The 16,424-nt window shown below is 43.7% G+C and overlaps 1 protein-coding gene across 3 annotated transcripts in view; it reads left to right on the top strand.

Moving 5' to 3' along the window:
* The window catches only part of dnmbp (dynamin binding protein), a 30,520-nt gene extending 14,138 nt beyond the window's left edge, over nt 1–16,382 (top strand). The window contains exons 1-14 of one of the 3 annotated variants that reach the window (XM_028429920.1): nt 789–2,657; nt 10,281–10,495; nt 10,576–10,675; nt 10,856–11,003; nt 12,090–12,107; nt 12,769–12,968; nt 13,069–13,199; nt 13,297–13,401; nt 13,497–13,625; nt 13,716–14,051; nt 14,137–14,325; nt 14,397–14,595; nt 14,682–15,334; nt 15,425–16,382. In XM_028429920.1, coding sequence (XP_028285721.1) covers nt 989–2,657; nt 10,281–10,495; nt 10,576–10,675; nt 10,856–11,003; nt 12,090–12,107; nt 12,769–12,968; nt 13,069–13,199; nt 13,297–13,401; nt 13,497–13,625; nt 13,716–14,051; nt 14,137–14,325; nt 14,397–14,595; nt 14,682–15,334; nt 15,425–15,610 — 4,278 coding nt within the window. In that variant the 5' untranslated portion in view covers nt 789–988 and the 3' untranslated portion in view covers nt 15,611–16,382. Of the gene's footprint in view, nt 1–788; nt 2,658–10,280; nt 10,496–10,575; nt 10,676–10,855; nt 11,004–12,089; nt 12,108–12,768; nt 12,969–13,068; nt 13,200–13,296; nt 13,402–13,496; nt 13,626–13,715; nt 14,052–14,136; nt 14,326–14,396; nt 14,596–14,681; nt 15,335–15,424 lie in introns of those variants that run through there. The other 2 variants (XM_028429918.1, XM_028429919.1) reach the window with 2 other exon arrangements.
* Nucleotides 16,383–16,424: the final 42 nt, after the last annotated feature.

A 16,424-nucleotide genomic window follows, 5' to 3' on the forward strand; every position in this document is an offset into this window, starting at 1 on the left:
AAATATTGACAGATTTAGTTTTTCTAGCTCCACAACTTAAATTGACACATCCCCCACATGTATTTATCGCATGTACGTGTACACAACCCTTTAAACTTGTCCCTTTGGTGCCTGCCTCTTTCAGGGAGAGTTGAAGGCGGGGGGAGTTATATTATACCCCAGCTTTATGAATAGGCCTGAGTTTTTTCTCACACTAAGAGATCATGTCTCTTCTGAGAGTGGGGACAGTTTCCAACAATAGCTCATTGTACACACTAGCAGCTACTTTTTCACTAGCTGCTCTGTCCTCAGGTTGTGTGCTCTCAAAAATCTTGCCCTCTCCAAACTCACTGATGTACTTAAGTTTTTATTAAGAATGAACTTAGTCATGTGAATGTCTTTGTAGGGCAAAGTCCAACTTCTGTTTTATTTAGTACCATGGAAAGGAGGAGCTAGTTGTAAACACAGACAGCAATAAGTTGCATCAATGACCTGATGAACATTACAATGAAACCCGCAGGAAAGCACAAAAACAAAAACCGGATATGGGGAAAGATGGAGGGTTGTTCGTGTCAGTGTCAGACTGTGAAGTTTGTCAAAGAAAATCTCCAGACAGACTGTTTTCCTGCAAACAGAAGTACCAGCCAATTGAAACAATGGGAGGGGCTGTTGGGCTAATCCTCCACTCATGTGACTCCACTGAATCATTAACCCAAGGAGGCCCCTCCTTTAACCCCACCCCACCCCTCCTTCCATGATTCGCTGAGGTGGCTGAGGGGAGGGTATGTTTCGGTTACACACTGAAGGCTGGGAGGTGCTTGGGCCAGGCAGTCCTGCAGAGGCAGTGAAGAGGAGACAGAGAAAACAAGTGCAAGAGTAGCAGACAATATGCCTGGCAGGTGGAGTCTCCCACAGCGCTTTGTTATGGAATGCAGGACTTTGGAAAGAGGGAATAAACCACGTTGAAGGAGAAACTGTATCCGGGGAGGCTGACTAAACAACAAGAGCCATGAAGAACCCGGCAGTTTATGGCAACCCAGTCATGTTAGGGCCAGTGGATTGGAACTATGCAGCTGGTGCTCCGATGAGGAGAGGAAAAAGCGTGGAGGAGCTGGGGGATGCAGGCTGGGCAAGAGAAAGGGAAAGGATGGCCCATCTGCAGCAGATCCAACAACTACATCAACTGCAGCAACAGGTGGGATATCCTGGGTACGGAGTTCCTCCTCACAGCCAGCCACATGGGCCTGTCTTAGTTGCAAGTCCTGCTGACCCACTTCCAGCTCAAGCCTACCCTGTGCCAGTACATGGTGGCATGATGGTGCCTATAGGTGCCCCTGTACCGCCTCCAGCACATGTGCCAACTCAATGGCCAGTTCAATGGGACGGCCAAACCCAAATTAGACCAGGCAATGCGTGCCACCAGCCCAGCTGGGAGTATGACCCGCACAAAGCAGGTTTCAATGACGAGAGGCCTCAAGGCCAGAACGTTTACTTCCACCCACGTTCAGAGGATGGTCACCTAGACTTGAGGATATCTGAATGGAAAGGGAAACACTGTTTTTACCAAGGCCCCGAGGATTACAGCCACCCGGACAACAACAGAGTGCCACAAGAAAAAGACAATAATGATGTCAGTAATCAAGAAGGATATGGTAAATTGTCTGAGGACAGAAGAAGAAGGGACGACTCTGAACGTTATGACCACAGGACCCAAAGAGACCGTGAGGAGTTTGACTATAATGACAAGTACAGGCACAGGGATCATTATGACAGGAAATACAATGAGCGCTATGATGACAAGGAGAAGCAATATTATGAAAGCAGGAAACACCGTAAACAAGATCTCAGAGGATATGACAGTGAGTATGAAGACTATTATGATCATTCCTATGCTCGGAGAGACAATTACAGAAACAATGATCACTACAATGACCATGACAGGGACTATTATGATTCTAAAGAGAGTTATCGCTCCAGACAAAAAGGCCAGCGTAGAGACGAGGACAGGTACTATGATGAGCGAAGACGAAAGGATCATCACTACGACCGGCGTGTGGAGGATCAGTATAAACGCAGAGAAAATAACTACAGAGACAGGGACGTCCGAAGGGGCGAGGAGAGAAACACCAGTGAAAGAAGAGGCAATTATGACTCTGAAGCTGAAGAGCACAGGGGTTATAAGGAGAGGGACCACTATTACAAAGATACAGGAGATAGCTGGAGAGATGAGGAGTACAAACGGAGGGACTATAAAGAAAGGGACAGCTATGAGCGAAGGGCCCTGGACCACTATGACTATGAGAATGAAGACCGCTATGCAACCAGAGAAGGAGACCATCATTACAAGTTCCGGGACAGATACAGAAATTTACGATCAATATCGGACGACTCCCGATATGTGGAATATCCTAAAAAAGATCGCAAGACACACTGCGAGGAATGGGTTGAGCAGCAGAACCAGAAGCTGGCACGTGGGGAAATTCACTCTTTTGAGGACCCTGGCATATACCGGCATGATGACGAGCAGGAAAAGGGATATGAGTCGAGTGCAGGGAGTTCAAAACGGGGTCGCAAGCCTGTTTATGTGGGCTCTCTAGATCGTAACAGCTTCTACAGGAAAACCGCTCCAAGCTCTCTGCGAAAGTCCCAGTTTGCAACCACCAGGAAACCAAACAAAGGTAAACACAAGGATAGTGTGTGAGAGAAGGTACTCTGCATCCTGTATTTGTGCAACATGTCTTATGTCTGAATTCCACAGAAAGCCTCAGGTACAGCTCAACTATTAAATACAAGAGGACCCGTGATTTGAATGAGTCTTATCAGGCTCCTGCTGATGAAAGGGTGTGGAGAAGTGTATCACTTCTTGTCACCAACGACCTCCAGAGGTGCTCTTCTAATCAATGCTGGGGGCTGTAGAGTGCTGACTAGTCAGAGTCACCTGCACACTTCTTAGAAACTGATCACAGGAAGCAGTGTGTGTGTGTTTTCTGTGCGCGTGTTTCAGTATCACCCACCTCACAGGAAAGTGAGCTGTCAGGTGTTGTAGGCATAAGAACTTGCCGGACAGGTTTTGTGGGTTCTGAGTTTTTGTTGTCTCTGTCATTCTCCCCAGCTGTAGGACTCCTCTTTGCTGTCACACTCTGACACATTGGTGCTGTGTGCACACACATAACTAGTCTGATCAGTTCTTGTATGACTAAGGGGTCAGTTTTTTCTTGATTCAGTTGTTTTCGTGCAGACAGATGCAATGAAAGCTCTCTTTTTGAAGAATAGTGCCTGTAGTGGATCTGATTTAGAGATTTACTTCAGTAGGTAGAACATTGAAATTTGGTTGTTTAAGCAGTCAGATCTTGTTTGTTATTTTAACTCCAGCTTGGAATTTTTGGTTAAGAGATGAATAGAATGAAGGAAAGGCCAAATGTTATCAAACCATGAAAATGGTAATGATGTTCTAATGTGAACAATATGTGACATTTCAACATCTTTAGCACAAGTTTGAGAGAGATGATGATAAGAGACCCCCTGTTCAAGCCATTCTTGCCAAAGCAAGATTTAAAAGCAAATACTCTCAAAGGTTTATAATGCTATTCTCTGTCAAAAGCACAAAAATCAACTAAAAACATCTTTAAAAAGTTTAAGGTTTGCATTTAATGAGTGATTGACGAGAGAGCACTCCCCTGGCTCACTTTATTGTGTCTGAGAAGAAGCAGGTGGCGCCCCACAACCCCTCCCCCAGTCACCTAGAAACACACACATGCACGACCACACACACACAGAGTCCACATTGGCCCCCACCGCTCACCCATTTCAGGAGACCGAGTATTAATCCCTAGCGTCAGCATGGTGAGTGGATGGCGGGGGTCTGTCTGGTGCCAGGCGGTGTCCAGCACTGCTCTGACTCCTTCACTGCAGGACTAGACTGATACTCTGTGTGTGTGTGTGCTTGATAGGCTTATTTGAGATATGACGGCATTTTTATATACACACACCCACGAACACAAGCACACTTCAGTGTCCTGTCATCCGTTAATCTTGTTAAACTGTTTCAGCTCGGTCAGGGGTTTGGCCTGAGTAAAGCATTTGATTGCAGGGCTAAAAACATTAGACCATCTTGTTGCTGTGTTTACTGAGCTTACAGTGTGAGCCAGTGACATTGAGGTGATGAGGTTGAGCCTTTTGAGATGGTCCATATGCATGTGTGAGGTGTTTTGTTCACTGTAGTCCAGTATTACATTTAAGGTCATTGTCAGGTCCTGAAATATCTGTAGAGCCAGAGAATAGAGCAAATCATGACAAAATAGTTGCAGTTTTGTGTCTATGTTCACTTCTTCAAATCAAAGAGAGGAACCAAATTTGAAGAACATGTATTTTTTAACGGGATAGATGCAACAAGTATCCCCTGCAGACTACAGAGTGTGCATGTGTGAGTAATGTGTCGTCATCCATCTATGATCTGGCAGTGTATGCTGTGTTGTCTGCTGTAATCCCTGAGAAGTTTCTGCCATTGGTGGGTAGAAGGATGGAGGTGGGGTTGGGGGAGTTAGGAGTTAAGAAGGGAAATCTTTAGACAGGATCTCAAATCGTCTGACAACAGTGCTCTAAAGATTGTCTTATCTCACGGCTGGTGAGCAAAAAAGTCAGTCGGCATAAAATAATCATGCATGGTAGCTTAAATGCTGTGTGCGCCTTTTAATTCAGTTCATCTTGAAGGTTTTGTATCCAAATGATGTCAGTAAAATCTTGCTGAAGACTCCGGTGCACCATGAGTTTCACAACAATCATTGTCTTATCATAGTTAACAGACACAGACATGGACTCCTGTCTGTTAAACTGACATCTGAACATGTCAGAATGTGCACAACACTTACTTCATGGAAAAGTTGGAATAGTAAACATGACGCAAGTCTGAACAGCATCCAGTTACACTGGCAGGTAGACACACGATTCCAACCAAGAAGGAAGTTCATGCAGTCTCACAGGCTGTTTAGTAAATATGGCGTGTGTACTGTGCTACTCACTGTTTCCTTTATGGATATGTCTGAATGCATTGCATGCATTCTCACTCCTAACTCCCTCCCCCTCCCTATTAGGGCATACAAAGAATGTTAGCTGACATGGCTGCATGCTTTAGTTCTGGGTTAAGTGATCCCTGTGGCACCTGTAGCAGATAGCAGGGCTGATGTTATCTAGTCTTTCAGGTGGGACTGTGGGAAAAGACACAGCACACTGATCTAATACCTTGCTGACTTTCCCTCTCAGCACTAACTTACTCTACCACAGTCATAGAGCCAGTTTATATTGTTCTCTGTCCTTTCAGAGTACAGATTGGTTATGCTTTCAATTTATAATATATGTGTATAGAGTGCAGTGCAGTAAACTGTACAACTGAATTCTATAATTTGTTGGTGGGAAAAGTCATGAAGCCTGAAGGAAGATGTGCCTTTACTTGTCCAACCGTTGGCAGCTGATATAATCCCACAAGTTCTGTCACCTCAAGGCTGTTCTCATACCCAGGACGCTCTGCAGGGTGAGGACCTTCCCACAGAAAACAGGCACATATAAACTTAAAATGTAATGATATTGCCTTTGCATTTGCATCCCTGAGTATTTTTTTAGTACACAGTGCTACAACACAGTGTGTTGTAGCACAAAAGACTCATTGTCTACTTCTACCTCCATTAGCCTGAGACAGTGCAGCTTTTTTGGTTGAATAGGCTCCTCATCTCACCTAAAGAATTCACTTCCTCCTAAATCTCTCTGCACATATGCAAAGCCGATGGTCTCTTAAAGTAATTGCACATTGTTCCTTATAGAAATTAGACAAATCGAGGAATTCCAAAGACGCAGGCGACCCCTTCAGCATGCAGTGTGTTAGCATCCCATTTATTCAACAATTAAATTGTCCACCTGCTAACAAGAAAAGCTGCATCTCTTGGTTCCTAAGTGCATAAAACTAATTCCACATGTATCAGAACACTGTCTGCTTTTTTGTAGTGTGTGTTTTGAATAGAAGGCTGTAATTAGCAGGAATACCCAGCCATGGTATAAATAGAGGTTGTGAGATTCTGCCAGGAGCAGGAATGTGACCTTTTGACATTTGACCCTAAAACAGATAAACAGGATGGTGTGTCACTGTATAAACTCTGCCATTTTGTTCCATTTTAAAGTGACCTCCTACCTGTGACAACAGCTACAAATCAGGACAAAAGGCAGGAAATAAACTGAAAAGATCTTTAACATGGCTGCAAAGTTGTGGATAAACCAGTGCTGCCTCTGGTGGAACTTTTGCTGATATTTGCACTGCCTCTCTTGACATTGTTTTCTTTTTAATAGCGTCATCAAGTTTTCTTTTTCTTTTTTTTTTAATGCAATCAGTATTAGCTGCATGTCATAACTCACAGGGTAAACAATGCTGCCAGTGTTGGCAGCATCTTATAGCTTAGCTTAATGTCCTGACGCACACTTGTGAAGTTGCTCGAGTGATCATTCGAGTTAGGACGCTCCCCTCTCTCCAAAAACTTTGGCTTAATGTGAGGAAGGGGCCTCCCTGTCTCCCGTCCACACTTTACTTGTTGCCAGGGCGACTGAGCACTCTGTGGTGAACTTTGGAGCAGAACACACAGCACTGATTGTGTCTGACCTTAGCGCACTGTGTGCAGGGCAAACTTTTGACTTTGAGCAGCTATTAGCGCAGCAGTCGACTGCAGTGCATGAATTTAACAGAAGTAGTAGAAGAAAGGGATCCTGAGAAAACTTCGTATTTAAAAAGATAGAGTATTTTAATAGGGAGAAAGAAACACTTGGATGGTTATATAGATTATATAAAAGATACAAATATCTTCAAGTGCAAGCTCTCTGGGGAGGATTGAAGGAAAGGTGTTGAATCTTAGCATCATCATTTTGATGGAATTCAGCCTGACAGAGGAGGAGCCTGAGCAGGTTGTGAAACATGACACAGATTAGTCACAGAAGTGGACTCACCTGGACTTCACCTGTCTTACACAGCACTCATTAAATGCTGCTGCACTCTTATGTGAGTTCATGTAACACAAACATGTTTTTTTTTGTGAGAAACAAAGTGTCATCCCAGGAGCTTCACCAACACTACACATTTGAAATCTAAAATTCTGAACATTCTAACATTTTGAATTCATGAATTAAGTTCATACTGCTCAGTGAGTCTTGTGATTTCTAAGCAGGTTTTAATATGTAAAACAGCCTTATTCAGAATAAGGACATCTGTGTCAGCCACAGTCCAGCTCCAGATTTTATGATCAGCCAAGGGGTCGTCCTCCCTGCTCTGTGTGTGTGTGTATGCATGTGTATGTGTTTGTGTAATGATGGTGGGTTCCCATCCATTCTCATGGTAATTGGAGCCCTGGAATGGAGTTTCTGCAGCAGGACACACGGTCCTCCAGCAAGACTCAGGAGGTGGACTTCAGATTGACAATGGACTCTCTTTGAATTGTTTGAACCGCTGTGTGTGGAGGGGCATGTGCCTTTTCTTTTTTGAAGCAAGTTGTGAGCAGCAGGTGGGTGAAGCTTCAGTATCTTCTCTTCTCTTCCACTTTGCTCTCTTTTTGGCTGAATACACTGCCTCAGTGAGCAGCAGGTTTAGGGAGGGTGTTTGTTTTTGATATATTTTCCAATCAATCCATAAAAATCAACGCAATCAATCTTGTTGCATACAGGGAAGTGGGCATGAGACAAAGCTGAGTATGGTATTTCCTTCCAACATTAGTCTCTTCATTTTGTGCAACTTTAAAGCTCCAGACTGAGCTGACTGTTTGCTCTAGCTGATATCCACTGCTTTGTGATATCCTGGATTACTTGCGTGACTGTATCAGCTTGAGTCATACCGGGTGTTAGAGGATCCATGGTGCAGTGTAGCAAGAGCTGTCTCGTCATTTTATAGTGCTATTAAATACAGCACACTCCCTGCTGTGAGGTGTTCCAGAAACCCTCGCCGCTGTGTGTTTTTAACCATAAGCGTCATACGGAGAAGGGTCTGAGGTATAGCTGATTCTGATTTGTAGATAACTTCCCAGCATGAAACTCACGTAAAACATTTCAATAGAGGTTTTGCTCTTTAAATGAATTCCTTCAATTTCACCTGTAGGATAAAACACTTAACACTGATGTGACTGCTCTGCTAGTGGGGTTCATTAAAAATGTAAATTCTGGATGTGACGCTAAAAATGGAGTTGTTTTAAATTTCCTGTAAATGTTGCTGTGTTCTTTTCACTGAGGCGAAAGAAAACATTGTAGTTGTCATTTTCCACTCAGCATGAGACACAGAAGTGTTTTAACAGCCCATATTCAACAACCAGATTGTAAGGGCTCATACATGCAGTGTGGTTGTTCTTTTCTCCTGACCAGGTCAGTGTTTGAATGTTATTTCAGACAGACACCCCCGTGGCTCCCCTTTCCTTTTCCTCGTCTTGTTTTTTTCTGTATATCACAGCACATAATGACCCACAAAGTCCACTCACAACAAGCACACCCAGATATACATTTTTCTTTCTGTAAAGCACAAACATGTGCCCTATTGGAACAGACTGAACTGGACTTTATTGATTTTTTTCCCATTTTAAAGACAGTTTTAAAAAAGAATAATATTTGGTTGAGTTTCTGGCTCAGTACCAAGATGTTTCCATTAGCAGGTTATTGTTTGCACTGTGTGATCATCTCTCCTATTGTTGGTCACAGGCTGAGTTCACGTCATGTTTTTCAAAATATTTTCCTTCACCTAATTATGAATATGAGTTTGTATCAAACTTTTTGTTGCACATGTGTGTATGCAAATACGTGTACAATGCCTGTACACAACAGTGGAATTCCACAGAAGTGGGTCAAAATGTGGTCATGTGGTTTCACAGGTTGGAAATGGCTGCACGTTGAAGCGTGTGAAGTGGAGCACAACGTGCAGTTTTCTGTTTGTGTGTGTCTGTGTAGAGGATCAAACGTGGGAATGAGCCGATTGATTCCAATTAAATTCTGAGTCTTTTGTGTTCAGGCCTCTCTGCATTGTGTTGCCGTGTGACTTTTAAAATCCATTAGTGAACTACTTTCTCATCGGTAGGGAGGGTGCAGTGTGCAAAGGAGCAGCGACGGATGGTGCCAGCAGATATGGTGCAAGCGATGAGAAAAGCTCCTTTGAGGCAAGCTTTAGCCGAGTCACGTGAAGAGGGAGGGAGAGACGGGGATGAGGTCAGGGTGGGAGACAAAAGACAGGTGGCTTCAGGATCAGACACACTAAATTGTAGTTTATGCATTTTTGTGAATTTGTGTTATGCACAAACTCTTTAAGTCAATATTCTTGTGAGAAGTGGATATTATAGATGATGAGTGGTCCTTTCAGGGTGATGATTTTTTTTTAAAACCTAACAACCAATTTGCAATTTCACACCTAAAACTGAGATTGTTGCACTTTTATGTAGCACACAAGTGTACTAGTTTCTTCATGGGGTGACATGAGGGTAAGCAGAGCTAACTTCATTAGCCTCTGACGGCATCTGTTCGAGGAGGGAGGGTGACATCACCTTCATCCGTCAACAGAGTGCAGCACACATGTTGAATCCTCTTCTGCTGAGAGGTCTCAGATCCAGATAATGAAACATGAACTCATTGTTTACACAAATGTCCACACACCATACACCCTGAATTTTGTGTGATACAGTGTAATAGAGAAACGCTGTTCTTCTAGGAGGTCTGATTAGGGGACTATTCATGCTTAACCAAGTATTACATTGTGATTTTCAAGGAATTTAGGTACATCTTCCACCTTTGTCAGCTTGGAAACACACACAGCAGCAGTGATTTCTGACAAGCTTCACAGACCAGTCCAGTTCTCATCACTCTCCGTCACTGTTATCTCTTCCCTCTCTGTCCCCCTCTAACTGCCTCGTCTTTTAAGTCCCTCAGAGCCTCTATGTCTGTAGCTGCTGTCACAAGCCATTGTACCACACACAAAGAGCCTGAGTCCACTTCAGTTTGGTGTCCATTCATAAAAATCAGCGGTGCATGAACCAGGCTTTCCCTCCAGTCCCGGGCTCCCCCAGAGATCAGCCCTCTGCCAGTGATAGCAGGGACATTGATCCAACGCTATAGTTAGACAAGATGAAAAGTAAAGGGCAGGGTGGGTGGGCAGGGGTTTGTTTGGTCGCTAATGAATGGAGATGTGGGCTAGGAAACTTTTTTCTCCTGTCTACTCTTCAGCTTTTTGTTAAGTTGCAAATTTCATGCCAATTAAGTGATGAAGATGGATACATTGATCACATTAATCTGTTGCATCCCTGCAGAGATGACGCTTTTGTCGTCTCAGCCCAAACCTCTGGACTCCACCCCAGCTACGGACACGACTCCCGCTGCTGGCACAGGTACTGAGGATCCTGAGCTGAGGATGCTGGAGAAGAGGTTAAAGGTCATCGAGGAGCTGCAACAGACAGAGAAGGACTACATCAAGGACTTGCAGATGTGTGTGGCGGAGATCATCGAGCCGCTGCAGAGGAAACAGGTAAAATGACTTTATGATGTGTGCAGGAGGTGTTTCAGTAAACCAGTCTGAGCTATTCTAACACTTTGGTCTTTCTAAAGGTGAAGAATGTGGACTTTGATGGGCTGTTTGGCAATATCAGCTCTGTGATTGACCTGTCGCAGCGGCTCTTTGACGCACTGCAGGAGACAGACTCCATAGGTGAGTGTTCAAAAAGGAAGCTGCTTTCTGTGTTTTGTACTTTACTCAGGTTGCAACCATAAACACACGTGAGGTTTATTACCTGAATGTGACTACTAATATCAAGTATATGTTTTTGTTCTGTAAAAATGAAACAGACAGATTTAGCTGTAATTTCTTCATTTCCCGTTTTCCTCTCAGGGAAGGTATTTCTGGACTTCAAAGCTGAGCTTGAGGAGGTGTACAAGCTCTACTGCCAGAATCACGATGACGCCATCTCTCTGCTGGAGACCTATGAGAAAGACGAAAACATCCAGCGACATGTGTTGGAGTGTCTGGAAAAGTTGAGGTGAGTTGCTGAGAGGACAAAAAAAAAGTTGTGCTCACTAGTTTTGAATTTTAGTTTTGACCTTTGTGTTTGATTGTTGCACGGCATGTTTTGCGTGTGTATATAGGCATGAAAACAGTGACTGGCTAACATTGAGCTATACTTCGACTTTTATTGTCCCCCTGTGGGTCAACAGATCCATTAAATGTGAGAATTTCTCCATCAATCAAAAAGTGTATCTAGAAAAGCCGCTTATCTTAAAGGGGGTAAACCTACCATGTATAATATGACAATGAAAATGAGCCACATCTGAGTTAGCAAACCAGTTTCCATTTTGGGCCCACCTTCTATTCCCACACTAAATAAAAGCTGTGAATTTTGAAACCTATCAATGACAGGTTTCAGGTTTATGATGGATTTCTCTAGCAGACTTGGTACTGGAATGTGTATGGCAAGAGGAGAAAGTACAGTCACGTAAATCTTTTAACAAAACAACTTGATTGTCATTTTCCTACAAAGCCACCTCTACTTTTAGTCTCTGCTTCTGCTTTGTTCCTGTAGAGAGCAGCTGAGGAATGTGCCCTACCTGGTTTCTCCAGGTCTGGTTTCCCCATCAGATACTTGATTCAACACTGCTGTGTTTCTGTACAATATAGTCATATCTCTGTGTTTGAAGATAAACACGGGTTCTCTTAGGCCGGAAGCTGTAGAAACAAAGGGCGGTGGCTCCAAAAAACAAAAGGACAAGGTACAGCTCAGGCAGCCAACCCTCTGTTGATGATACTGTATGTTTGTGTCAGCCAATTGACCCTGGAAAAAGGTCATGTGTGCTGCTGCCATCTTTTATTGCCACACTGGGCCTCCGTCCAGGTTTAGGAGAGAATTCTTTAAACAAAACCATAACAACTTTGAGCGCAGCAGCTGGATTTATTGACCATCAAGTTCCAGAATGATTCTCAGATTTTAGTCACTACATCTTATAAACCTCATTTAGGTTCTGCAGATGATAAGAATTGTTGAAAACTGAAGCACTGATAAAGGTTCAGGTGTCAGGCTGACAGTAAAAAAAACTATTTTGTCATCTCTTTCCATCCTTTCCTTCAACAGGGCCATATATCGAGACTGGTAAGTGTCCCATGAGTGCCGTCATGATTTCCAGCTTGAAAATCATCTTGACCGCATGCTCACTAACTCCCTTACTATTACTTGCTTGTGTGTGTGATTGCTAAAAATGAAAGTGTGGAGGACCCTAAAGACCTTAAAGACATCTTTCATTTTCTCTTCTTTGGATTGTGATCTGCTCATTAATATTTTGATGTTTGTGTTTGCATGTGTTGAAATTTGTTGGACCAAAGCTATTATATCCATGACCTCTCTTCTTAAATGGTTGATTCTGGGAAACAAATCTAATGCCATCTAGTGGACTCGAAAAGCAACAGCAAATATCACCCAAAAAATTTGATATCATTTTCTGAGTATTAAGAGAAAACTGAAGCCAAAAACTTCTAAAGTAATAAGTTATGCTGAGTTTTGATTGAATTATTTTCTCAGTTTCTAAGTAAATTGTAGTTTATTTGTATGAGTTGTGTGTCCTCTAGATTGCATTAAATCCAATGAATCATTACTAGTGTCTTCCAAACACTGTATCAGTCATTAGAAAATTCCTGTAAGTGATAATGGTTGCATACAGTGTCACTGGACTGTGCGATCCATATATTCGAGTGTGTAAAGAGTGTCTGTGGGAGGTGATGCTGGCTCCTAATTCATCTGCCTCTTTTTCTTTAAGGGGGAAAACAAATTACATCAACCTCGGCTCTTTCTTGATTAAGCCAGTGCAGCGGGTGATGCGTTACCCACTGCTCTTGATGGAGCTGCTGGGGGCCACACCGGAGAGCCACCATGACCGGCCCCAGCTGGCTCAGGCTGTGCAGGCTGTCAAGGAGATCAATGTCAACATCAATGAGTACAAGCGGAGGAAGGATCTTGGTAAAAAAAAAAAACTCAGGAATTAAAATGTTTTGCTTAAAAAAATATTTTTTAGTTGGGCTGCATTTCTAATCTCAAGTTCTCCCTCTGCTGTCCACAGTGGTGAAGTACAGAAAGGGCGACGAAGACACATTCATTGATAAGATCTCCAAGCTGAGCATGCACTCCATTATCAAAAAGTCCAACCGTGTCAGCAGCCACCTCAAGCACCTCACAGGCATTTCACCTCAGGTATGTTACTGCAATAAGCAGAGATTTTGTATTTATATCCAGTGGAGGGAAGATGACCAGACTGAAAACATGTCTGTCTCTGTAATCTGTTTCCCAGATTAAAGATGAAGCTTTTGATGAGGCAGAAAAGAAGTTCAGGCTGCAGGAGAGACTCATCAAGTCTTTTATCAGAGACATTTCCTTATACCTGCAGCATATCAGGGTAAGAATTACCATAAAAATTTTATTTTTAATTTTCTTTTAATCCTAAATTAATTTGCTGTTTTTGGAATAATGTTAAACTGTGTCTCTCTTCAGGAATCTGCATCTGTGAAGGTCTTGGCAGCCATCAGTTTCTGTGACATCTACACTGAGCGCAGTGTTTTGGACCCTGAGCGCTTCCAGAGAGCTCACCGCTGCATCAGCGACAAACAGTTTACACAGTTTGTAAGTCCTCCACTGTGTAGCCTCACTTAAGCTTCCTCTGTTTATCTTTGTTTTGACCTTTGTTTATTACTCTTTCCATCTGCCGAGCAGAAGGAGCGCACAGAGGCCTTAGTCACCAACCCTCTCACACAGCTCCTCCTCATGTTTGCTGGACCCCACAAACTCATCCAGAAACGCTTTGACAAGCTGCTGGACTACGACAACTGCAAGGAGCGAGCCGAACGCCTTAAGGACCGCCGCGTCCAGGATGAGCTGCAGGTGGCACGCAACAATTACGAGGCGCTCAATGCCCAGCTCCTGGATGAGCTGCCGAAGTTCCACAGCGCGGCAGAGGAGCTGTTCACTGGCTGTGTGCGGGCGTTCGCTCAGGCCCAGAAGGACTTCATGAAGACGACACTGGGAGAGCTGAAACCTCTCCTGCACGTGGTGAGTGTGACTTTGTAATAATGTAGCACTGATGGGCAAAACTTACACCTCCTTTTATTAACTCGGATCTTTTTCTTCATAATAGTTTTCCAACAGAGTTGGCACTGAGGGAAACCTTGTTGCGCAGTTTCAAGAAGAGTACACTCGAGTCCTCCAGCTTCTCCAGAGCTTTAGCTTCTGCCCAGAGAACCTGCCCCCGACCACGACCACGAAAAAGCCCTTCGAGAAGAAAACTCTGGAGAAGCAGACGTCTAAAAAGCAGCTGCAGGGACCTGTGAGTAGAACCCATTTCCCTTTTCTGTCCTTCATTTTTCATATGACCTCTAATCCTAAATCCTCTTTCAGGCCAACCACAGCATGCAGACAGATGAGCACAGGGCAGCACTTCTAGTACGATATGGCCCTGAGAAGCTTTACCAGGCTGAGAGAAACTTTAATGCTGCCCAGGATCTGGATGTCTCTATACAAGAAGGAGATCTTGTGGCTGTAATCAAGCAGCAGGACCCCATGGGGAGCCAAAACCGCTGGTTAATTGATAATGGAGGTAAGTTATTCTTGAATTCAAATGTATAAACTCATTAGATGATTGTTCCAGTGAAATAATGTTTTTTTTCTTCTTTCGTTTTGCAGTCACCAAGGGTTTTGTGTACAGCTCCTTCCTCAAACCCTACAACCCACGCAGGAGCCATTCTGATGTGTCCATCGAGAGCCAGTCGTCCAATGAGTCTGGCTACGGTGGCTCCTCACCCGTCTTCTCTCGCCAAAACAGTAACAGCACGCTGACCTTTAATCAGGAAGCCGCCACAGTCAGCTTTTCCACATCGCAGCCTCAGAGCCATTCATCACCACACCCGTCACTGGACTCTGCCTCTTCACGAAGGAGTCACCACCGAGACGCACCCAACACAGACTCCGTCAGTCAGAGCAACTCCATGAACTCATCGCCTCGAAATCCCTCACACCGCAGGGACTTCACAGAGCAAACACACAGAAACAGTCACAGAGACGTGGAGCCTTCTTACCGACACTCAGGCAGCCACAGGGACTCCTATGATATGAGTTATGGAAGCGGGCACAGGGACACCTCGGACCTCTCAGAGACAGACTCTTCTTCTTCGCAAAGAAACAATCGCTCACAGCGGTATGGACACACAGACAAAACCTACAGTTCATACCAGGTGAGAAATGGAGACAGCAGTCTGAAGAAGTCTGCTTATTCCAGAGAGGAGTACATCGAGCCAGAACCCCAACATGAACACGACAGTGAAGTCGACGGTCAACAGGTGAGCACTTTTGACTGCATCCTCATGTTCCTCAGTATGTTTGGTGACGTGCTCTCTCTGAAACTCGTGTCTTTTTGCTGTGTTTTTCAGATTTACTACGCCCTCTACACCTTCAATGCCCGATGTGATAATGAACTGAGCATTTCAGCCAATCAGCAGCTGCGGATACTCGAGTTCCACGACATGAACGGCAACAACGAATGGTGGCTAGGGGAGGCGGGAGGTCGGAGAGGATATGTGCCTTCCAACTATATTCGTAAATCAGAATATACATGAACACGAAGTGTTATCTTGTGGATGACACATCATTGAGCACAGGAAGAACAAAAAGACAAACAAGCATCTTGACACTTTCAGTTTTTGATCTGTTGTCATGGAGTTTGAGAGTGAGAAGGACTGACTACTAGTGCTGCAATCTCTGCTCCACAAAGTTAGCAATATATGCCTATATTTATAGAGTTTTTATATTATTTTTACTTAACTGGAAACTGTGCCCGACAGACCTTGTTTCCAGTGGAAAAAAACCTGAGCTGAATGACAATGGATTGTACGTTGAAGAGTCTTAACATTGGGAGATTGCAATTGAAATGTGAATGTGCATTTTTTTCTGCATGTGGTTTTTTACACCACTATATTGGTGCATGAGAAAAATTTACACAATACTGTTCAACCATCAAGGTTTGAGGCACTTAGAGTACAGTGGTTGCAGGTTTGAAGTGTCTGTGGAGCCACTGACACGAGTTTGGAGTGTTGTGTGAGAATAACACAGAGATAAATGGCATATGAATTATGCTTTACAAGCACTCCTGAACGTTGTCAGTAGCCCATTTTTTTCACTGGGTTGGCCCTGTGCAAACAAGGTGAAGGCCCATTTTCATGGATAAAGGAGGCAACAAACAGGGAGAGAGAGAGAGAGATTTAACTCCACATGCTCCCTATGTACATTAAAGGCTATATGATGCTGTATATTGGGAATATGTTATTGCACCCACTGTTAAGTGATCACTGTTTGAATAAAAAAAGGACAGCAAAGCTGACGTATTATGAAGAAGTGTCTGATTTTTCTGTGTCATGGTGTGACATTTTTAAA

Source organism: Parambassis ranga, chromosome 19 (genome assembly GCF_900634625.1).
Source record: "Parambassis ranga chromosome 19, fParRan2.1, whole genome shotgun sequence".
Lineage (NCBI taxonomy): Eukaryota > Metazoa > Chordata > Actinopteri > Ambassidae > Parambassis > Parambassis ranga.